The sequence below is a fragment of the Fundulus heteroclitus genome, chromosome 18, assembly GCF_011125445.2.
Source record: "Fundulus heteroclitus isolate FHET01 chromosome 18, MU-UCD_Fhet_4.1, whole genome shotgun sequence".
Lineage (NCBI taxonomy): Eukaryota > Metazoa > Chordata > Actinopteri > Cyprinodontiformes > Fundulidae > Fundulus > Fundulus heteroclitus.
In genome coordinates, this window is record NC_046378.1 from 8,934,927 (window position 1) to 8,959,379 (window position 24,453).

Sequence of the window (24,453 nt, forward strand, 5' to 3'; positions counted from 1 at the left end):
ACCAAAATATGAAACAGTCAAAAAGGAGATTTCTCTACTAATTTCTCGTTTTATTTTTCCAACAAAGCTCGAGCAGAAAAATCTTTTTCTGTGAACTGGGAATTATTTAAGTATGAGTCAGCAAAGTACTTAAGAAAATGAAGTAGTGACCTGGCTAAAAAATAAGGAAAATGGAGTAACTAGACATTGTCACATGCATTTCTTCATACTCACAACTTTATCCTGAAAGATTTTCGGACAAAGTCCAAAAGGAATTCATTAACTTACAAGAAAGGGTAGACAATATTTATTAACAGAGAGCTGAGTGAGTGTTCATCAGGTCAAGAAAGCAATGGCTAGAAAAAGGTGAACAGAACTCTTCATATTTTTTAACTTAGAAAAGCATTGTGGACATGGGAAAGCATTAAAAATCTCTTTAAATCGTGTCTTTAAAAAGTTGAATTTATTCCTGTAAAACTAATGTATTTGATTTGAATGTTAAGTTGAGTTATGGTATACTCAAGCTGTTTTATGATGTTATCCATAGTATTGGGTTTATTTTTAATATTATTGTTTTGGTGGGGCTTTATGATTTTGTTTCAGCTTGAAATGTGCCGTGTTCTCTTAATCGGTTGGAAATAAAGGATAAAAGAAGACAAATAAAGTTTTGTAGGCAAAAAAACATAACGCAAAGGCTAAACCCGGATATCCTGTGACGGTGCTCATGCCTGAAATGCTCGGCATAGTAAAAGCTTTTAGTGATCTTTATTAACCCCTTTTACAGTTTTGAATGGAAAATCGTTTAAATATGTCTTTAAAAAAACAAATTTTTCTACAGCATTAAATTCTTGAGAAAGACACAGAGCGCCACCGTCACGCACCGCAGCTGATTGGCTAGTTAGCTTCAGCGCTCGGGCTCTCTACGTAAACAACACAAAGGTTCCGCTTGTGAGGGGGGGACCATTAGAAAGGAGCACAGAGGGCTTTGCTGCAGGTATTCGCTTGTCTGGAAAGCAAGCTAGTTGTGATTCCTGTATTAATGCCACAGCAGACGTAGGTTTATACAGTCTGTTTTCGCCAGCAGATTATTTGCCTTGCGGTCAATGGAGTCCCTCAACTCGTTTGAATCTGAGATGGAGCCTGATGGGCAGACCCACTATTCCCTTTTCCCTGCTCTGGACAGTATAGCGAGCCTGTCTGGAGCAGCAGAGACTCTGGAGAGGTTTGTTCAACTCGTTACTTAACGTTATTATTATTATTATTTTAAAATCGTGTCTCTCTGAGTAGTAGTAACTTGTGAACGTAATATCACTCTCATCATTTTGTTATGCTAATGTTTCCCCCACCCCTAGCTTTGTTAACATCCAGTCAGCTGGACATTGGTTTTGATTTTCATTTAATCTTCGCAAATCAAGGCATCTGTGAGCTCAAGTGCGAGCCGCCAGAACGGACCAAGACTCCTGGATAGGTGTCGGAAACGTTTTTTTTTTTTTTTTTTTTTTTTTTTTGTTTTTTTTAAATTGAGCAAAAGCCTGTTTGATAAGTTAGATAAGATGGGTTTTAGAAAATACTCATTAGTCATCCTCTAAATCTGGCCGCAAAAGGGCAGTGGCTACCATGATACCAAATTCAGTTCATTTTGAGTTTCTGACTGAAACTTAGGTTATGGATGGCGGCTTTATTATGGTAAAAGGTAAAATAGATGGTAGGGGGATAACTTAATGTTTACGCGCCTCCAGGTAGCGGAAAAACAAACCCTGTAGCTGTTGGGGTCTTTGGGGGTGTGCGGCCTTAAGCACCGGTGCCACATAGGAGGTTTCCCACAGCTGTGCTACTCTGCCCAGCTTCAGACAGATGTTGAAGATGTGCCCCATGATGCTCATCCGCAGCACCTCTGGAGCTGATGCCATCTGGGCCTGCAGCCTTCCTCACTTTGGTCCATTTCCCCAGTTTGTTGTCCTCAAATAGGAGCCAGGAGCAGCCTTACCGTGATGATCCGTCTCAAACTTATATTAGGAGCAGAGGCGACGCCACACCATGCCTAAGGAACAGTAGTTCACGTGTTTCATGATTGTTTAAAGTAAAAAAAACAAATGTCTGTTGCTCCGTTTGCAGCGAACCACCCAATGAAATTACAGAGAAGCCGAACCTCACGTGGCTTGATGCTGCTCAGGTATTACCCAGAAGTTCATTACACTTTATTCTGTCAAAATCTTCTACTTTTAGGCGTTTATTTGGATTTTCTAGACAGCAATTTTGCTCTTCCCCTCTCTTGTGTAGATTGTCCTGGAGGAAGCTGGGCGTCCCATGCACATAAAGGAGATCAAGCAAAGAATCATTGACCGGGGCCTTGTTCAATCCAAGTACAGGAATCATTCTCATTTGATGAATATTGCTGCTAAAGTTTCTCTTTTAATGATTAGTGACGTTTGCATGTGTTAGAATCACTGTTTGACAGAACATTTAAAGATTTATGTGAAACTCTGCCGCACTCTTATCGGGGAATTAGATTTTCAATGATGTTTTCTTAACAGTGCAAAATCGAGCCTGGAAGCTGTCATGTACCGTGAGGTAAGGATTTATTATTACTTTTTTTTTAGTTATTTAAGGATTAAAGCTCTCCCTCGTGTTTATGTGACTGTCTTTTAATTTCCTCATGTTTTCCCATTCCGCTTTGTTAACCTTACTCCATCATTTTACAAACATTACAGAGGTGTAATAATGCTAGAGAGTCGCTCTGTGCCGACATGCACAATCCTTAAACCAGATTTATATGATAAGGATGCACATTTTTCTAAACCTGACCCCCAGTAGGTTTTGGCAAAATAGATTTTCCTGCCCCCGATGCATTCGGCCTCAGTCTCGCATTATGTTTCAGACACAAAAAGGCAGCAGGCGATTCAAGAGGATTGAAAACAGAAATGGAGTCTTTGCGTTACTGGTGAGTTTTCTGGGAAACTGACGTTTTTACTTTTACACAAAATGTAAAAAAACAACAAAAAAACATTTAGTTTACTAAGACATTTTCTGATGTACTGTTTGTCACTGAGGCCATTTTGTTTACAGATCTATGTTTAGAAGTTTATCTTAGTTTTACATTTCTCCATAGATATACTATAAGTACAATATGAGTGATTGCTATGTAAACAGTTATTTGTTAAAAATAAAATCTATATCTTTTTTTGTTACATATGCGTGCCACAATCCAATAAATGATTTGTTAGATATATATATATATATTTATATATGTAATCATTTAAATAAAATATATTAGACATTTAAAGTATCATTAATATTTAAATGTGTGAGTTTATTTATTTAGCCTTTATATAACCAGGAAAGTCCCACTGAGATTAGGAAATTCTTTTTCAAGGGAGTCCTGGCCAAGAGGCAGCAAAAGTTATGCAGCAATTTCACAGTTAAAATGCCATGAAGTATAATTCTCTTATAAAAGTACTCAATTAAATAAATTCAGGTAATTTCCAGTATTTTCCACGTAGATGCAGCCGAGTAAACAGAACCCCCCTTTTTCCCAGTTCTGTGCGAGGAAATGGATGAGAGTCAGTTTATTAGCTTCATTGAGAAGCAACTAAATGTCAGTCATTAATTAATTGATTTCATTATGTTAAAACCATACATAATTATTTCTTTTATTATTTCACATCAGTTGTGCTGTAATCCATTATTACATAATCTAAACTGCCACTGTGGCTAATCATATAGAATAGAACAGAGTAGAATAGAATAGAATAGAATAGAACAGAGTAGAATAGAATAGAAATATCTTTTATTGTCCCTCAGTGGAGAAATGCAGGAGTTACTTCTCTGAGGTCCTTGTTGATGAACCCCCACCTGAACAACACCAGAATTACAGACCAATCACCGTTCGTTGAGCCGTGTTAGCCCCGCCCACTGGCTCTACCGCATAAAGATAACAGATTACATTGATATGGACTATAAAACAATAAATAGATACTTAAATTATATTAGATGCTTTTAAGGCAAATTTTAAAAACGATTGTCTGCTATATTTAATACACTATTTTTATGTTAATAATTGTCAGGAAATGTGTTTATGTAATGTATTTTAAATTTTATAGAAATGATTAGGTATATAAATATGCATTTAACAACTTATTGACGTATTGAATTGTGGCACTTATTGCCTTTGATAAACGCTGTAGCCTTTTTAGGAATCCGTCTCACGTTTCCTTAACGTTTCAACAGTCTGTGAACATTTTGTTATGAGTTTGTCATTGTAGCGTTTCATGTGGGATCCTGCATTGCTTGTGTACGTTTAAGTAAGCTGAGGGACACACAAGCATCTTCTGACCCCCCCCCCCCCCACCCCCCCTCTCTCCCTACCTTCTTGCAGACTGATGAGGAGCGGCAGCAGGCCCTCACAGCCCAGGCGTTCCTCAGCTCAGCGCCACACAGTGGAGCCTCCAGCTCCGGCTCCGGCGCCTCGGCGCCTGCTTTCCCGTCTCCCCCAAGCTCCTCTGAGCAGAAGCCAAAGTTCAAGAGGGGCCAGCGGAAGAAACAGAACGAGAAGTACAGATTGAAGTACCTGAGGCTGCGCAAAGCCGCTCGCGCCATGATATTTGTAAGGAAGCGTCGCAGAGCGGCATCCGTATTTAGAACAATGATGGATTCAGCACTAAATGCAATGCCACGTATTCACTGCAAAAACGGGTCTAAAAATAAGTAAAATGTTCTTAAAGTTAGTGTATTTGTCCTTGATTTGAGCAGGTAAATACGATGATTTGCCAATGGAATGAGTATTTTGACCCCCAAAATAAGATAATTAGACATCCTGCACTTGAAATAAGGTGATGGAGATGAGTTGTTCCTATTTTAAGTGCAAAATTCTTATTTCATTGGCAAATAATCTTATTTACCTGCTCAAATCAAGGGAAAATACACAAATTTTAAGAACATTTTACTTATTTTAAGTTCCGTTTTTGCAGTGTTGACTACATGCATGCAGTCACGATAGAAAGAAAGCACGCCCTCTATTGGTTCTGACTTATATATGCTGTGTGTCATGTGCAGTATTGCTTTGGTGCCCAAGCGCTGCACTTCCTCACTGAGGGACAAATGAAAGAGCATTTTATGCTGCAATAAAAATGATCTGATCCTCAGCACATTTTAAAATGATTTAAATCTAACCTCAAGTGTACGGAAGCACAGAAAACAAAATTCTACACCGTCAGTATTTCTAAAATAAACACAAAGTCAAAATGGAGGAAAAGCTTTGGTAAATGCTAAGCACTGACTCCATGTCTAAACGCAGGCAGTGTTTTTTTTCAGGATCATTTTATAGGATAATTTTATAACCCTCTTACATGGGCGGAGATATTTTGGCCAGTTCTGCTCTGTACCGGGTGCTTCATTGCGTGCTTGTTCACGCTCAACCCAGTCGCTGCGATGGGCCTCGGTCCTGTGGCTGCACAGCAAGCCCCAATCAGAAAAAAAAAAGCGTCGGCTCTGATTTGCTGTTTTTGGTTTTCCTTAATCACGGCGCTGTGCATGGTGGCCAGACATCTCCGCTTCGGTCTCAGCTGCCTGGAGGACGTTGTTTAAGACGTCTTCTTCTGTTTTTAGTTTTATTTATATTTTGCTGTTTCCCATAAAGAGGTTTTCCTTTGGCAACCTCTTCAATCAAGTCTACTTTTGCTCTTGTGTACTTTAACATTCATTTGCCTACTGGAGCTGACGGCGTCTGAGATGAAGTTCTTTGGGTTTTTGTTTTGCCGTTAGGGTGAACTCGCTGGGTCCTCTGCCTCTTGAGAAATGCTTTCCTCTTGTGCATCACAGACTTTGTTAGTTTTGGAAGTGAGCTTGGAAGCTCTTCCTAGATTGTTGGACAGGGAAAGTTGCTTCTCTGAGGTCATAGCGGGTGCTTTTCCTACACTGGCAACATGTAAAATCAAGCCTAAAAGCTTTAGAATAGAGAACAAACTCGTACTGATGGTCATTTAAGTGACCACCTGTGGGACAATCAAAGGGCTTACTTAGTTTATCGGGCACAGCTTTCTTTAAAATTGTAGGTTTGTTTTTGTTTAATCAATAATCATCGCGTGCAATTAAGGTTCGACGTGAAGCATTTAGAGCCTGGACAGACTAAATGATCTTTACTATAGGCTGATTAGTGAAACCCTAGAACTGCACGTTTCTTTTACTGTGACTGTGGAAGATGTGAGGATTTTTAGCACCTAGCCTGACTGTACCGCTCTTCGTTCTTCAGGAAAATGCAGCTCTCTGTGATGAAATTGCTCACACCGAAGAGAAGTTTTTAAGAGCGAAAGAGGAGCGCAAGTTAGTATATACATATAGATATATTCCGATCTGTTTTCAAGCACGTCTCCGAAGACTCACTGCACATTGCGTTGTTGTCCGTCCGTCTAGGTTCCTATTAAAGACTTTGTTGCAGTACCAGACTCTGTCAGAGGGGGAGCTGCTGCCCACACCCAGCTCCAGCGCCCTTCCTCCCGTCCCCCCTGCAGCCCTGACCTCAGCTCCAGCTGCGGGGCCTTCAGGCACGTCTTTGGCACATAACCCCACATCAGTGGCGTTGATGGGAGAGGACGGTCTGCTTAAGAAACCCAAGAAGGAAAGGAAAGAACGGGGAAAGGAGAACGGAAAGGAAGAGTGTGAGTATGAAGGCAGATGCATTAAGGGCATCTCTGACCTGGGCGGACAACTAAACGCCACAAAAACGTGTCTTCAGTCCCAAAGAAGATGTCCAAGAAGAGGAAGCTGGCAGATGGGTCCCGGAGACTGGTGCAGCCCATCCCGCTGGACTCGTCGGGCCGTCCCGTCTTCCCTATCGTACTTGGAGGCTTAACGGTCTACAGCCTAGGAGAGGTTAGCATCTGATTCTTTAGATCATAACAACCGTGAGGTTATGGGATTGAGTTGATAAGTCTGGACGAATGGAGCTGCAAAGCTGAGAGCAGCCGGTGCTCATTGGCTCTGAAACCTCTGGGCACTCTTCAGATCATCACGGACAGGATGTTGTTCCACGACGAGTGTGCCATCTACCCGGTGGGCTTCTGCAGCACGCGCGTCTACGCCAGCATGAAGAGCCCGGAGCAGCAGTGCCTCTACACCTGCCAAATCAAGGATGGGGGGACCGGTCCGCAGGTGAGAACACACAAACACCCAGCTGCAGCGGTTTCAGGACGCGTCCATGTCTGATACATAAACCTGTAAGTGCATCACAAATGTTTGAACCACGTATATGATGTCTTAGCCTGAGATCCACACATAAATGCTTTTTTTGTATTTATTTTGTGTTGTTTATCAGTCAAGGTAAATGAATTTCCCTATAGTGACATATACGTAAGCTTTCTATTCAGTGTGGGTTAAACTTTATTCCACATTCAATCCCTAGTTTGAAATTGTTCCTGAAGAAGATCCCCAGAACGCCATCGTGGCCTCCTCTGCTCTGACGTGCCACTCCAATCTGCTGAAGGCTATCGCATCTAACAGGTGAAAACATTCAACCGCAAACATTTCTGGTTATTTCTGAAATGTTTTAAACTAGTAAAAAAATAAAAAGTTAAAGGCTTGGAAAACTGAGGTCTCAGTCTAAACATGCAGTCATCATAAAAGGCTGATTTGTATTTTGTAGTTTTTCTTTGACTATCCTCACCCCGCTCTCTTTTAGCTCCGGCTCCGTGGCACCAGTAATTCCCTCCGGGGCGGACTTCTTCGGCTTCTCGCATCCGACTATTCAGAATCTCATCCAGAGCTGCCCTGGAGCTCGCAAATGTAGCAAGTGAGTTCACTTTGCGCCGAGTACGTGCTGCAGTCTGCTTTACACAGTTCGTTCGTTATGTTACAGTCGTATTGTGTTTGTGTTTTTCATTTTAACTGAATGTAACACAAAGAAAACCTAAGACATAAAATAATAATAACTAGAAGAGTATAATATTACAAACATTCTGAAAATGTTCATTTTGGACAGTTCAAAAGCATCCAACAATAATTTAACCAAAAAAAGCATTCATTCACACGTCATTTAGGATAAAATCCAAATCAGTGGTAAACATTTTTTGAAAAAGATAAATACTAAAAATATTTAGATCAGTCAGACGAAAACTTCCAATCTGAAAGTTCGTCTACTGTGTTTTTAACATTGGTTTTAATAATTCCTCTTATTTCCTCATTCATCACAAACCGTCTTTTCCACTGAAAGACTCAACATGTCTTTGAAAGTTGCTTTTATAACAGACATCAATTGTGTCGACTGTATGATGTTGGAAAAAGATGCAATCGGGAATTGTCGGAGATTCCCATGACATTTTTCATTGTTTCATTTTTGTTCCTCCATCATGATAATGACTTCACCCGTCTTTGTTAAATCCATCAACGTTCTATATCAGGCTTGAGGATCAAGGGCAGTAAAAGTCCATCCTATGTGCATACAGATTAACACGTGGAATATTAAATAGTACGGCCGACTAAATATTGCCTCCAAGTGGTCCTTTGTGGTTACTGTTTTGCTCACACTGATATCCAGCCTGGAAGGTGGTATTGGATGTACATTACCAAATGAAATACATTTCTGCTATAAAGTCATCAGCTGTGTTAATATACAATAAATGGATTTCTTATTGTGTGGTTTTGCTTCTTCCTTTAGCTACAGGTGGATTCGTTTCGAGGTGTGTCGCCCCGGCGATGGCCAGCTGCCTCACGGCCTATCAGAAGACGACGCCGCCATCAGCTTCGAGGCCTACCTGAGACACCAAGGCCTAGACGTGAACATCGAGATGGAGCACATCACAGGTGTGGCAGCATGTGTAACACTGGGCAGCGGTGCTTTCAGGTTGGAGAAGCCCTGGAAGGTCTTCAACTTTTTGCACCAGTACAGGCACAGATCGGTTAAAGTCCACCAGCGTTTTAATACCGTATTTTTCGGACCATAACGCGCACCAGATTATAAGTCGCAGTAAATATTCTTCCCAAGTGTGTAATATCACTCTGCACTGCAAAAAGGGAACTAAAAGTAACATTTTCTTGAAATGGTTTGATTTGAGCAGCTAAATAAGACTATTTCCCAATGGAATAAGATTTTTGCACTTAAAATAAGAACAATTCCTCTCCGTCTTATTTCAAGTTGATATCCAATTATCTAATTTTAGGGGTAAAAATATTCATTCCATTGGCAAATAGTCTTATTTAACTGCTCAAATCAAGGAAAAATACACTAAATTTCAAGAAAATTGTGTTTACTTTTAGTTCCCTTTTTGCAGTGTGCCTCTCTGCGTACACAGCTCTCTCCTGAGAGGGAGAGCTATCCGTCTATATAGGGAGGACAGAGTAGTTAGACTACACTGTCCTGTTTCTAACATAAGGCTAAAATAAACTTTTATATTAAATTAACATACTTGGTTTATAGTTGCTAGCGCATACTCCCTTACATGAATGCTCTTCTAGTTTCGACATTACAGTCAGGCAGTCTTGTAGACAGCTCAGGGGTCCGATCAGGTAGTGACACAGTGTACCGTAATGCTCTGAATATCCATTGAGCGGAGCGCCTTTGTTGCTTACCACAGTTGTACTTACACATTTAACAGATTTTTAAGCACATTGTACCACATACAAGCGGTCAGTAAGCACAACAGTAATCATATATATAAGGCGCACCATCAATTTCTGAGAAAATTTAGGGATTTTAAGTGTGCCTTATAGTCTGAAAAATACGGTAAGTTAGAGGTTCAGAAGTGCTAAAAAATCTTCCTTCAAATCAGTGAAACAGGTTAAAGTTTGTCATAAAGAATCGGCCCAAGTGAGTGGATCTCCCTTATGCAGCTGTATGCAGCATGGAGGACCACCATGCTGCCCCACCCCCACCTGTTGCGGCGCAACTACTGTCAGCTAATACAAGTTTTCAGCTCTGACAAGAAAGACAGAATCGGCCGTTTGTGAAAGATCTCCATTTTAGAAAAACAGACACCAGCAGTAGTAGTAGAGCCTTACTAATTAACCAGCTACTCATATTATTACACTCGTCTTTTTCTATAAGGAGCAAAAACAACAAAAAAGGTGTACAATTCTGCTCTATAAGCACTAAGATTTGTGGATGCTTATTTTCTTGTTTTGGTTTATGTATGAGAATAAAAGCGGTGATTGAAATGCGTGATCTTCTGTATGTCACTTTGCTCAGGTGATCTGCCAGCTGACTGTTAGGGATTGCACCCTCTAACATGATCCTTTTCTTTCTCTCCTCAGGACAATCGCCTCCATCTCCTGGTTCCTCTCACCAGACCTCCCCTACCATGAAGCCCCCCGCTTCTTATTTTGGCTCCTGAGATCCTTCTCTGGACCTCGTTCAAAACAATACTTCAGATTAACATTTCAGAAATTTAAGCTTTAACGCAAACATGTTTAGTTTGTCATCTTTTAGCATTCCTCAGATGATAATTCTGAGGGTGTGTATGCTCTAAACACAGCTGAGCAGTTATGTGCAAAAATGGTTTTTGCTCATCAGTATGAATGTTGATATCTGGTTGTATAAATTATCTGCTTCATATTTGGTCCAGTCTTGTCTATTATCCTGTATTACAGAAACAAATGTTACATAGCTGTCTGTGATCACAGTAAGTGTTGTGGATATATACTATTTAAACGTTTTTTCTTAAGACTGAGTTATTTTATATGCGTTTTTGTTTTACACTGAATTACAGCTAAATGATAGTTCAAGGTCTCCACACATCATGTTCCATGTATAAATTAGAGTTTTCTGTTCATTTTAAAAATAGACAAACAAATTAACTGCTGATATTGACTAACACGGCTGCATGGATAAACAGACGCATCGATCAAATGATTTATGACTAAAGAGAAAAAAAAAAAACAATGGGCCATTAAATATTCTGAATAGTTTTTTTACTCCATAGTTCTCCAGGCATGGTAAATACTTCAATCAAAATAAGACTGTAACTTTGCACCTCTCCTCCGATCCAAGTTTTTCCATATATTTTAATCCATTTCTTACATTCCAGTTTGAGATGAACATTTGCTAATTTTTCAACTTTCAAAACAGCCCAATAATAAAATAAAATCATAGTTCTGTAGGTAAATCAAATTTATATGATGCCAATTCACAGCAGGTCTAAAAGCACTTTAGAAGATGAACACACTTCAAGGTTCCCAGTCGTTATGGAAAAGCCTGGAATGAAATTAAAATATGGGAAGAAGTTTAAAAAAAATGTCTCCATGCAGTATTTAAAATTTAATCACAGTTCACCAAGTTAGTTTTATTATGCTTCTGTTAGTCCATCAGTTCATTCTCCACTATCCATCTGTTTGTTTTCTTGTTTATCCATTCTGGCCTGGTTTTTCTTAGTTCCATATTTCAACCTTGACTTCTGTAGAAATATGCCATAAATGAACACTTTCTTTATACTTTAAAAATTCTCCTCAAAGAAAAATTTTAATTTGAGCCTGAAAATTTTTTTTCTTCCAAATGGATAAAATATCAAACACTGGTTTTCTACAAACAACACATTTTACAGTGTAAACACATCTATGCACAATGCTTAATTCAACCACTGGAGAACACTGAACCCATGCAACCACAGTAATTAAGATTTCCATTTTTCATGAATCAGGAGAGTCTGCATAACATCAGTATTCAGACGCCTTTGCAGGTACACATGCTTTTACTAGTCCTTTCATTACTCATGAAAATAGAATTAGATTCTGTAAACCAGAGTTTACAGAATAAAAAAAACAAAAAAAATACAAGATCCCTTTATTTCTTTTCACAGCTTCTTGTTCAGGTGCTTCTCCAAATATTCTGATTGCCTGCGTATCGATTGGTGATAAAAGGAGGCGCCAGCAGATTCCCACTGGCGTCATAAACGGGACATGCTTTAAATTCACAGGGCCAGTCTGCCCATGCGTATCTAAGGGCAGCGACTTTAGATGGAGGACAACTGGCAGAAAACAGCTGGATGCTGGTTTGATTCCAAGCCAAGATGGCAGCCGGAAACCAAATGGACTTGGACTCACAGGACACGTTCTTCTCTGGGCAACAGACCTTGAAAGAAAAAGAAAAAAGAAGCTTAAATCATGAAATGGATTTGTCATTTCGCTTAGTTTAACTATTAACATTTAAAGTGAGCACAGTATTGTTTTAAATTATGTGTGGTGACATATTGTATACTGGTGCAGCTATTTATTGCATGAATTACTGCATCAATGCTGGGTGGCACAGAGGCAACCAGCCTGTGGTTCAGCTGAGGTGTAATGGAGGCCCAGTTCTGATAGCGGCCTTCAGCCCATCTGCACTGTTGGGGGTCTGGTGTCTCTTGCCTTTTTCATGACAACGCTCCATAAATTCCCAACCGTTCAGGACAGGAATGTTTGGTGACCAGTCAAGCAGTGATTTAAAGCAGGTATTGGTCATTTTGGGCAGGTGCCAAGTCCTGAAATCAGCATCTCTACAAAGCTCAGCTAAAACACAGCCAACAGATGACACGACTCCCCAAAACTTAACTCTGACTGTTTGCCCGCCCCGTCCTCCAGAATCCGATAAGAGTTAAACTTTTTTTTAACCAAATTAGTAAAATAACTTTTCAAAGATGTTCTAATTCATAGAGATGCACCTGTACCCCGCCGCTAGCCTCACCTCAAACATATTTTTAGATGCCTTCACAGAGACGGTCTGGTCGTAGGTGATGTTGATTGACGTTTTTAGAGGCAGGATTAGTTTGGGGAAAGGTCCCTGGAAGGAGACGTCCTTTTCTCCATAGGCCACGGCTCTGGCACCCAGTGTTAGTCGAAGGGCAACGTCCTGTTTGTCTCTGGGATGGATTCTGAAAGGGGAAAAATATGCTCCATTAATGTTACAATACTAGAGCAAAAGGAGCCTGACAGCCAAAACAAAGTCAAAAACTAAATTCTCCATTAATGTTTCTCCTAATCCTTGCAACACTTGGAACACAGTCATGCTGTTTTACTGTATAGTTAGCAAACCTTTATTCTATTATGACCACACTTGGCTTATTTAAACCCATCAAGATCACAGTTGCATGAGTTTCTGCCACGGCAGGGGAATGCTGTCCAAAACAAGTGCACTGAAGAGACGTCTCAGACTTTTGAACAGATTCCAAATGCGCGGCCGCTTCAGAAACCGGATCCTTACGTGCCGTACGGCGAAGCTTTATCTGGTAAATCCAAAGCCACCGCCATAAAGGTGTTCTCCATCCTGCTGTTTGGGACGTAGCCCACGTCTGCCGTTTGGTGCCAGCGGATGTCTGGGAAGCCGTCGTCTGTGCTCACGTTTCTGTTGGTGGACAGCTGCACAGGCAAATGAATAATTCATCAGACATATAAAAAGGTTCCTCGCTGCTGCTTTTGGCTCCAAGTATGAGAAAAAGGTGTCAGTTTTTTGGGATTTAAAGAGCCTCCTGCACAGCATACTTGGACAAATCCAAATGGGAAGTCAGGAGTGGTCTGCCCCCCCGAGCCTTGGTGAAATGCCATCCTCCAGTCATTAATCATAGCAGGGAATGAACAGTTGTACTTGTCTCTGTTGAACTCCGCGTTCGCCTCACCTGAAAAAGTGAAAAATCTTACAGATGTACATCAAGTATCCACATTTTCAGAACACGTACTGCGTGGAAAGGTTTTGTCACCCTGGTACCAGATGGCTCCATAGATGGTCATATTGAGGAATGGGTGGATCATGGCATTCCACAGAATAGTTTTGTTCAACATAGAGCTGAGGCGTCGTAAGAAGTAGAGAGCAGAGATCATTAAACGGCACGGAGCTGGACTTTCCAACTAGCTGGGTTAGGTTTGCTTGGCGTCCCTACTTGTCCTCGTTGTGCAGCAGTCCACACTGCTTCAGGGCTCTTGGGGACGACCAGGCTTCCACTGGAGTGCCTCCCCAACACGACTCCACCAGTCCTATGGGGTACTTCAGCTTCTCGTACATGTAACGGCCGAAGAGCCAGCACACCGCGGAGAACTCTGCCACGACACCTGCAAGAGCAGCAGAACCTCAGGTGGGACGTTTTTAATGCAGCCATCATGGAAATGAATATTAGATTCATTTGGGGACAAATTAATCTGCTTTTTTTCCCCAGCATGAAATTATCATAAAACTTCATTAATCATAAAAAACAAGAATTAGATACATGATTAGATTATTTTCCCCTCCTTTATTCCCTACAATGGTCAAATGTACACATACACCCCTACTGATGTTTGGCTAAAACACTTTTTGTCTCCAACAACAAGGTGCTAGCAGTAATCTGGCTAGATGTTTGATCACTTTTTAATCAGACTTAAGTTAACTCTTAAGCATTTTCCTTCAATGTTCAACAGGGTTGAGGCCAGTGTTATCACACAAAAGGAATAAGCCTGATTCATTCATCCAAAACACACTTTTAATGTATTTGTCAGATCTTGTCTTGTTGGATCACCAAACTATCAACGTTTCCAGCATCTAGCTATTGATCCAAGGCGAAGCTGAACAATTTACAGATATCCCTGCTTCATTCCACCATCCACTTCTTGCAATGCATCAGTACCACTGGCAGAGAGCATGGCCCATTGTTCTCAGGCTGGGAAACATCACCGTGACTCTTCCAAACATACTTCTTGACATTGTGGCCAGTCAATTCAATCCTCGTCTGACTGTCACACTGATGCTTATAAATGCTTATAAAAGGCTTGAGCCTCTGTGGTAAATAGGTTGTTTCTGAACTTCCTAATATATTTTCATTTTATGTGTGAGACAGTTTTGGTCCGAATGTTCTAACCTGGACACAAATGGATGATTTTTCCAACAGGACAAGGATTCACACAGACACTGGTTTTGGAGTGGGTAGAGCAGGCTTTATAAGTAGGCTTCTAGGAATGGTTTTGACCTCAATCCCACTGAAAATGTATGCCGTACGCTTCCAAGAAGAGAGATTAAATAGCCAGCGAAAATTGTGATGTGGAAGTTCCTAAGGAAAGTTTAGCTAATAGTGGGGGTGTATGCATATTTCTGACCTTGTTTGGCTCAGAGAAAATCCACAATAAATGTACTTCCAGTTATTAACTAATAAAACATAGCAGCTGTATTTTGTGCAATCATTCCCCCAAAGAAAGAAATATTTAGATGCTTCTTTAGAAGCCCAAGTCCTGGATAAACTTCTGACAAGAACTACAAATAATAAAAAAAGAAAAACACACTACTCTGCAGCATAAGGAAAGTAGTTACGATCTAACAATATGCATATAGATTATATTAAAATGCATGTTTTACTAAGCTAAGTTTGAAACCACATCACTTACAGCTAAGTGCCAAAAAACAAAAAAACAAACAAAAAAAAAACATGAACTGATTCAAACCATTTAATGAAGGCTCATTAAGCTAATCAGAAATACTTACTGGTGGTGGGCACAGACCAGGGTATTTCCACTTGGATTAGATCGATCAGCTCAGTTTTACTCGCTTTCAAAGCCGCCATAAAAGGCCTTACATGTGGATATTTAGAGGCAAGGGCCAATTCCTCAGATGCATTGAAAATCTATTGGAGAGCAAAAAAAAACAAAAAAACAACAGGAAAATATGGATGAATGCACATCACAGTTTCATTGTAGGCCAGATCTTGTTCTTCACTTTGATAACTATTAGGGCTTCTCCACCAAAGAGGTTCCAGCTCTTAGTGTAGTACACGGGGACAATTTGACCACAGTCATAATATTATACGATTTCATCCCAGTGTCCATGCAAATGGATGCTATAATATCCATACTTAAGTTTTACTACAGCTGTTTGAAACAAGCAGAGGTGCTTGTGAACCAACACAATCCAGATCGGCTCTACTTTCACCCGCATCAGCAGCTGGAAAACCAGAATTAAATCCAGTCTTAGGAGCAGCTAACTGCAAGGAGATATAAGACACTTTACCCTGACGCTAATATTGACTATATGGTTTACTCCCATTGGTGTCATGTTTTCACTGCTTTTGGATTTTGAATTTGACTAATTATAGATGACAACTAGAGTTTTAAACATGGCACACAAAGCGTTGATTGGATGCTGTTAAACAACAAGCCTGGCCCTAGCTCCTAGAAGCAGTTCTCTCTTCTGGTTGGGATAGCTCAGGTTTATTGTGTGGGTAAAGCCAGGATGTTGTCTGGGTGCATCCGTTAAGAACTGGAACCGGTTGGTTGAAAAAGGGCCCCGTTGGAGCTATTATAGACACTCAGCCCAGCGGTTCCAGTCCGACGGGTGTTCACCACGCCCACTGTACCTGGGATGTTTTGAAATACATGTTGCTCTGGCCTCCACACAGCCAAATGTCTCCAAACAGCACATCCCCCAAGTGACACATGCTGCTCTCAGAGACAGCATATACATCGTAGGGACCGCCGGCATCAACCGGGTCAAGGGTGACTTGCCAAACGCCTGTTGAAGAAAAAAAACAAACAGACAGTCAACACAAACAATCTGACAATCTTTTAGAGTTTGGACTATTTGCAATGATGGTAGGAGTACTATTTTTTCCCCCCACTAGATGCAGGTTGTGAAAAAAGTCAAACGATCCCCTGCTGGTATTCTTGGAATTTGAGGCTATGCAACGCTGGGTTTCCCCCACCGTATTATAAGCCAGTTGGGTTTTTCTCACCACCCCCGCCAGGCTAAGACACGTGACAAGGTAAGTTACTCAGACCAGTCAGTTTAGACCAGGGGTGTCCATTGTGTGGCCCCGGGGCCCATTTGTGGCCCTTGTGCTGGTTTTGTGGGGCCCTCCGACTGCATTTCAAGAAAGATTTGGCTGACCAGCATTGGGGGCTTTTTGTAGATGGAAACTTTATTTTTAATTACTGTAAATTTATTATAGACACATGTGAAAATCTTACAATTGAATGTTTAATTGAATGTTCGGTACAACACAAAAAAACATTTGTGGGATTAATACATAAGCACACTTTTTTTTCTTTTTTTTTAACATTCACTTTTATTCCATAGTAAATAGGGCGATTTTTACTCAAATGTAGACTTTAAATTCTGATTGGAATTATTTTATTAAAAAAAATTGGCTAAATACAGTTTAATATGTTTTCTTAAAATTATGATATTTTGTTGGGTAGGTTAAAAGAAAGTCACAATATCTTTGGTTATGTTATTTATTTTTATAAATTTTTTGGCCCTTGATTTAACAATTTTGGTCCAATTGCTGAAATGTTTGGACACCGCTGGTTTAGACGCTCATTGGGACACGTGGAGCTTGTCAGCAGTGAAATTACCGTCACGTGGATGTAGGCCTATCGCTTATGGGGCAGGACACTTAACACTGCGCTCTCGGTGCATCTTTGTGCATAAAAGTCAGCTTTTGGTTTTAGACCTACATTTCCAGACGAGAGCAAAAAATAAATAAAATTACTGTGTGTCAATTCAATAACTGGTTACATTTTTAAACTAAGAAGTCCAGTATGGTGTTCTGGTAAAGTGTTCCCTTTACAGAAACACCAAGCTTTAGCCTCTACCCCAAAGGGTTCAAGAGCAGCATCACACCCATTTTGGGTATATTCTTTTTAGGCATTTTTGTTAGTTTGGGGCACCAGTTAAGGGGTTAATGTTTAGTGATGTTATAAGTATGCGCCTCTAATCTCTGTTGGGAGACAAGCTTGCTTACAGACGGACACATGGACTCTGAGACGGAGATATACTGTGTTCTCCCTGACTCAGCAGTAACGTACCGGGTTGTGTAAACTGTTCTACTGGGCCTTATAAAGCTTGTAGAAGAAGATGGTCAATAAGAAGGAGCAAGCACTATGGAAATCCAGTGTTTTTGTGAGATTCTGAAGGTCTGAGCATGTGGCTAATGCCTCCTCTCAACCACTAGATATAAATACAACCAAGATTCAAACATCCTTCAAGGTTTGGGTGATATGGCTTTAAAATAGCACCTCATATTTTATTATACCAAATTCAATACATTTTTTTTCTCCCTTTCAGTTTCTCCCTTTTCATTTCATAAAATAAAAAAAAACAAGTACAGAACAAAATGAACTTCTACATACATGCCATCTGGAAACGCAGTATGTACATTCTACTGTGTTAAGATTTATGCTCTGAATTGTGCTTTTATTTCCACAGGTCAGTAAAGGGAAGTGACTTGTTAATTGAGAGCCAATGGGCCATGCTGTCACACATTATGGTGAATAAAAAGGCAGTGCAGGTGAGTCGCGACACGCCCCCCTCCTCTCTCTCAGTTGAGTGCAAGTGCAGCATGATGCATTTATTCCTTTCAAAAGAAAACTGCTGAGCAACGGGTCTAACTGCTGTGTAGTCATATCTGCTAACATACTGCAATCAGAAAATGGATTATTTGGACAAAAATTATATTTTTTTAACAAGAATATGTCAAATGGATATTTGGCCACTTGTTGAAACAAGGTGTGCACTCTCATGGTCTCCAAAGATCCCTTGTGCATAAAAGACTCACGACAGTGAAAAGGTTAAAAGCGGTGATTTCTCTTCAGCCATCAAAAGCAGTCTCTCTGGTTCTAAAACATTCTTTTGCACCAGGACTGCGAAACAACTGGAAAGTGTGATTTATAGGAAGAAACAACCCAAGCAGAGTGACGAGAGCACAACACAGTTAATGCCACACCTCCTACAGTTTTGGAGAGGGCCTTTTGTTTCAATAATGTTCAAGTAAATACATGTTCAACCACGGTCTCTACGTTTTCAACGTCCTCTGTGGGAACAAAACATCTGCTCTGTAAGTTTCCAAGATGGATAGGTAGCTACAGGTCAATTGCATTTTCCCACCTTTCATCCTTTAATGAGAAATGTGTCTCTGCTCTGTCTTCTCTAACCCCCAGTCGGTCGAGTCAGATGACCGTTCACTCTGACCCTGGTTCTGCTGGAGGTTTTCCTTCCCGTTAATGGGGAGTTTTCCTCTCCACTGTCGCTTCATGCTTGTTCAGTATGAGAGATTGCTGCAAAGCCATCAACAATGCAGACGACTCTACACTGTGGCTCTACGCTCTTTCAGGAGGAGTAAATGCTGCTTGTCAAGACTTGATGCAATCTGCTGGGTTTCCTTAGATAGGAAACTTTTTGACCAGTCTGTAGGATTTGATTGAATTTGACTTTGGAAAGTGCCCTGAGACGACATCATGAATTGGCCATTCCAAAAAAAGTTAAAAAACAACTGGACTTTTTTCCGAAGTTTAAAAGACGTTTTGCTTCCCATCCAGAAAGCTTTCTCAAATTGGGAAGTGAAATGTCTTCAAACTTCGTTTTTTAACTTTTTTTTGGAATGATCATGACCTGGATGACTGAGAATCTTCACCAGCATCATGAATTGGCGCTATATAAATACAATTGAATTGAAATGTTATTCTTAATTATGAATAAAGTAAATATTTATTGTACTGGCAGCATTCCTTCTGAACATTTATATTTAAATGAAATGCCTTTTTTGGTTAATCCCCATTGTCTGTTTTTTGTGTTTGTTTTATTTTATAGGACACGTGTAGGACTGGACAATTAATCGCATTTGAAGTATAATCTCAATTTAAAAAAAAACACAATTTCCATATCCCAGAGGTCTGCAATTTGTGGCTATGTAACATAATGGATAAGGGACATCCTTTAGGTGTTGGTAATATGTTTAAAGTGGTTTGCCTCCACATGGAAGAGAGTTACAGCAGTGAGCTAATCTAATTTTATTAACGGTCACACTGTTTAATACATAGACTTGTTTGTTGGTTGCACTTTACGTTCACCAAGGATTGATGTCCAACTCAACAAGCTATTCTCTTGAATAAGAATATTCTGATTGATAAAAAAAAAAACAGTAAAATTTCTTGTTTTAAATAGTGCTTGTTTACGAGCATCTTTATCAACAGAGCATTTGTGTTTCTTCTAGTCAATGCAGAGAAAAGTAAAAATAAATCACAATTTTGATTTTGGACAAAAATCGCACAGCCCTAGCCACGTGTGTCTGAAATAAAGCAATGTACCGTATTTTTCGGATTATAAGGCAAATTACGTATTCTTCCCAAGTGTGTAATATCACTCCATCGGTGACTGGACGTCCCCGATTTCCGGGAACAGTCCCCGGTTTTGATGACCCGTCTCTAGCAAAAGCTGTCCCCGGAAAGGTTCCCTATTTCAGTCTATCATGATGGAGTAGGGTTAGGTGCAGTTTCAGACGAAACAAACCAACCCTCAGGCAGAGATTCTGTGCTTAACAAAATCAGAGACGTCCTGGTTCCCATGCTCAGCGGCACAGGCCACAAGTCTTTAAACTTCCCCAGTTTCTATCAGGTGATCGTTCGAACTAACTCAGAGTCACGTGGCACAGAGTCCACTGCCACTTTCAAAATAAAAGCAAGAACTTACAAAACTTTTTTTTTTTTTTTTTTTACTTTAATAGTGCAGCCAATTAAATCAAGGGGATTTTAAATTCAATTTGATTGAGTGAAAGGTTTTTGTTTCACACGCTCTCTTTTTCGGTTGTTAATGTTTATATACAGATGCTTTTAAAAAGGAACTGATGTTGAGCAAATTGAACATATGTCATTTTTTACACAATGCGAAGAAAGCAGCCACTGAGTGGGGAAAAACATGCATTTGAAAAATAAATGACAGAGGCAAGGGAACAATTAACAGACGTGAGAATTTTGTAAAGACATCTATTGATTTCTAGTATAAATCGCGGTAGTCTGCATATTCATGAGAACACACTCAAGTTTTCATTATATAACAAAATTTACTTTTAAAAAGTTGCAAAAAATATTTTTGGCATCACAGATGCATAAACAACATTATGCAGGAGGAACCTCCACTCTCTCTTAAGGTGTAGTAAACCACTAAAAGTTAAAGGCTATCAAGTATTCATTCCCATTAGAAGAACAAAATAGCTTTGTGTACCACTTATTTTTCAGATAAATATATCATTTAATTGGTCATTTAAAATTTACAGTATGATGCAATACGAATAATGCATTTTAAAAGCCCAAAAGGTAATACTTCATTGATTACGTAATGTTTTACATGACCGGGTTTAATTTTTTTTTTCCTCAATTCACGGCACGCCTTTGCTAATTTCTACTCCTATGTTCTTTGCACACACTGCCCAAAATCAGAGACATCCCCGGTTTTCATTAGAAATCAAGTCTGATCAACTTACACAGCTTTCTCCTGAGAGGGAGAGCTGTCCGTCTCTGTCTCGAGGACAGAGTAGTTGGACGGCATTGGCCTGTTTCTAACATAAGGCCAAAATAAACAGCACTTTTATACTAAATTAACTTAGTAGGGTTATTGTTGCTAGCACGTACTCCAGGTGCGGGCTGCCTTACATCAATGCACTTCCAGTTAAGGGGCCAATCCGGTAGTGACACAGTGTACCGCAATTCCCCGAATCTCCAGTCAGCAGAGCGGCATCGTTGCTGTTTTTGAGTGCATTGTACCACATAAAAATCGGTCATTAAGCACAATGGTAATCATGTATAAAGTGCACCGGATTATAAGGCGGACCATACATTTTGAGAAATTGTAAGTGCACCTTATAGTGCAAAAAACACAGTAATACAACCCACGCTGTGAATGTCATGTTAAGATCCCCTTCCATAAACAATCGAGGAAGAGGTAGTGGCTACTTGTTTTTTGTTATCCCTTCTTATGACAGAATCAAAAATAGTTACATCTATCTATAAAATGCAAGAATGTACAGCAGTATCGCAATTTTTTAAATACAAGCCATTGCTGACCGCCTCATCAAATAAAAAGTAAAAAAGGGGGTGAGGAATATATCAATCTCCAAGTACAATAACCACTTAATGTCCTACCAAGGTTTGATGCATGAAATCAACTCATCTTTATTTAACTATATGGACACTAAACAGACACCTTGTAATAAACTTGAAAACGTGTGGAAATACTGGACCATACGCTGTACACCCACACCTGCTCAGGAATTTCTCCTCAGTTTCAGCCATTTTTTAATCCTTCCAATTGAAACAGAATTTTAATAAACTAAAAAAAACAAAAACAAAAAAAAAAACATCCTAATTTGCCTTTTGAAGTCATATTTTTTTTTGTGTCAGAAGCACACTGCTGCAACAACAAATCTAGTCTTTTATAGAGAAAAAAAAATGCATTTCATGTTTTGTGCACCAACTGTAGGCAAATAATTAAACTTGGATTAAACAAGTGCAGACTCTTCCTCTGAGGTGGGTTAGATTTTGTTGTTGTTGTTGTTAACAGACTTTATGCAAGTTATTCATCTGGTTAATAGTAACTGTATCTTTCACCCGGAACACCAATAAATCTCAGCTTTCTGGCAGCTAATCCTTTTAATTATTATTTTTTAAATGAGGGACAGAGTTTTTTTTTTACCTTTTTTCCTTCTCCTCCAAAGGGTTTGCCTTTCCGACAAGCACACAAGTTTTCCTCTGAAGGGGGAAGTAAACGAATGTAGCCATCATCTGATTCTGCTGGTTGTTCAGTTTTCAGGGTGGATTAAATGTCTTTTCCCTGTAAGATTTTTATTTTTGTTCCCACTTGGATGGATCTTTGCCTTGTTCTTATTTCCATATAAAATTATAGACGAAATAAAAAAGGACAGATGGAAGTAGTGAATAGAGACAGATCACATAAATCAACACCAATCTCCACAAAATAGGACCTAAGCTCCAAACCTATTGATCTGTAAAGGCCTGCAGTCACGACATAAAGATGACCCAGCTCCAGAGCAGAAAATGATATTTCATAGTCCGTAACCGTAGGCTTTGGGTTTGCGGTCTGGATGATTATATTAATTTAAAGTGTTAGTATGCCATCACATACCCAAATGTGTCTACAATAATTAAGCTTGATTAGTTCTGATATCTCCGGAAGAAGGGGCGCCGTGGTGTATTTTTTTTTTTTAAAAGTGCCACTTCAATGAAGAAATTTGCACGAAAACATTGTCAGTCCCCACTAATTAATAATCATCAGCTCAAGTTGGCTGCTGGCTGTGTTGTTCTCAAAATCGTTTTATCACTTCATTTAACTCTGATTAGGGGAACGGTGAAAACCCCTCCCTGATGCCTGATGATAATTGACGTAATTGGTGTAATCAACGGCGGACCTCAGTTTTCAGCTAGTACGCCAACGCACGTTGAAAATAAGACTCTCCCTGCTGACAAAAAAAGACACGTGCCGGGTTTACCTTCAGTCACAGGGGCCGACGAGACTTTCTGGAGAACTGGCCCCAACAGGTAGACCGTGACCTGCTCCCCCTCAGGGCCGTACCCCCACAGGACAGCTCTGTGTGGGGCCTTCTGCAGCACCATGTGGTCTCCATAATAAGAAGCAAAGTGCAAGGCCCCATCTAACCCAGGACAAAGAAAAGTGACAAATAAAATCACTGCTAAAATGTTACATTAAATTATTAAAAAGGAAAACATAGATACTTGATTAAATATAGTTTTAAGCATGTTGTTGATAAAAAAAATCTCTATATACTTCCAATGACAAAAACAAAAACAAAACAAAAAACTAAATTGTTTCACTACTTCTTCATGGCTGAAACTCATGACTAAGAACAACTTATGGCCCAATATTATAACACCAGAAGTAAATAAGCATGACGGCCATTTAAATAAAACACACTGATTTTCACAATCTTTTTTTCAGTTCATTAAAATCTATAAATGCGTTTATTCACGCATACTGTGGCCTCTTGTCAACCCATACCCTCTACGCACACAGACAGTTCTGTTGACAGCCAACATTTTAAATCAAACATTTAGCAGGAAACAAGACTTCAGCGCAGAGGGAAGGAAGGGCATGTGTTTGCAGGTTGTGTTTTTTTTTTTTTGTTTTTTTTTTAACCCAGTGCGCTCCAATGCGAGCCTGATTAACTGCAGCGGAGACGCTATACTCACCGCTGTGGTGCAGCGCAGCCAGAAGCAGGAGAATTACGGAGATTAGAGCCATGACCGGGAGACTGGAGACTAACAAGACGCCGAGAGGAGCTCTACGTCCTGGTTCCCATGCTCAGCGGCACACGGCACGCCACAAGTCTTTAAACTTCACCACTTTCTATCAGGTGATCGCTCAAACTAACTCAGCGTCACGTGGCTCAGAGTCTACCGTCACTTTCAAAATAAAAGCAAGAACTTTTTTTTTTTACTTTAACAGTGCAACCAAATAAATCAAGGGGATTTTAAATTCGATTTGATTGGGTGAAAGGTTTCTGTTTGATTCTTTTTTGTTGTTGTTGTTGTTCAGTTTCTCATCAGTCTTCTGTATTTGTTAATATACAGATGCTATTAAAAGCACCTGATATTGAGCAATTTGAACGTATGTTGTTTTATACACAATCCGAAGAAAGCAGCCACTGATTGAGGAACCCCCCCCCCCCCCAAAAAAAAAAAATTGCGTTTGAAAAATTAATGACGGAGGCAAGGGAAAAATTAACAGATGTGAAAATGTTGTAAAGACATCTATTG

At 39.9% G+C, this 24,453-nt stretch overlaps 2 protein-coding genes across 6 annotated transcripts; one reads left to right on the forward strand and one right to left on the reverse strand.

Moving 5' to 3' along the window:
* The first annotated feature begins 861 nt into the window (after window positions 1–861).
* On the forward strand, window positions 862–10,624 carry tbrg1 (transforming growth factor beta regulator 1). Of its 4 annotated transcripts, none has more exons than XM_036149717.1 (15): window positions 862–973; window positions 1,064–1,201; window positions 2,095–2,152; window positions 2,260–2,342; window positions 2,514–2,550; window positions 2,858–2,920; window positions 4,355–4,582; window positions 6,227–6,297; window positions 6,388–6,632; window positions 6,710–6,846; window positions 6,979–7,125; window positions 7,376–7,473; window positions 7,652–7,762; window positions 8,627–8,772; window positions 10,219–10,624. In XM_036149717.1, the coding sequence occupies exons 2-15, from the start codon at window positions 1,083–1,085 to the stop codon at window positions 10,296–10,298; spliced, it is 1,623 nt and encodes a 540-aa protein (XP_036005610.1). In that variant the 5' UTR covers window positions 862–973; window positions 1,064–1,082; the 3' UTR covers window positions 10,299–10,624. The 4 variants fall into 4 exon arrangements, with proteins under 4 accessions (XP_036005610.1, XP_036005609.1, XP_036005608.1 ...); XM_036149716.1 differs by having other exon boundaries at window positions 918–973; window positions 1,061–1,201; XM_036149715.1 differs by having other exon boundaries at window positions 928–1,201.
* Window positions 10,625–10,858: 234 nt separating this feature from the next.
* Window positions 10,859–24,064, reverse strand: siae (sialic acid acetylesterase). Of its 2 annotated transcripts, XM_012854925.3 has the most exons (10): window positions 23,887–24,061; window positions 23,169–23,330; window positions 16,248–16,402; window positions 15,380–15,518; window positions 13,812–13,980; window positions 13,632–13,717; window positions 13,417–13,550; window positions 13,139–13,293; window positions 12,623–12,809; window positions 11,712–12,031 (listed from the first exon to the last, which is right to left on the reverse strand). In XM_012854925.3, the coding sequence occupies exons 1-10, from the start codon at window positions 23,936–23,938 to the stop codon at window positions 11,768–11,770; spliced, it is 1,503 nt and encodes a 500-aa protein (XP_012710379.2). In that variant the 5' UTR covers window positions 23,939–24,061; the 3' UTR covers window positions 11,712–11,767. The 2 variants fall into 2 exon arrangements, with proteins under 2 accessions (XP_021167655.2, XP_012710379.2); XM_021311980.2 differs by lacking the exon at window positions 12,623–12,809 and having other exon boundaries at window positions 10,859–12,031; window positions 23,887–24,064.
* Between the last annotated feature and the right edge of the window lie 389 nt (window positions 24,065–24,453).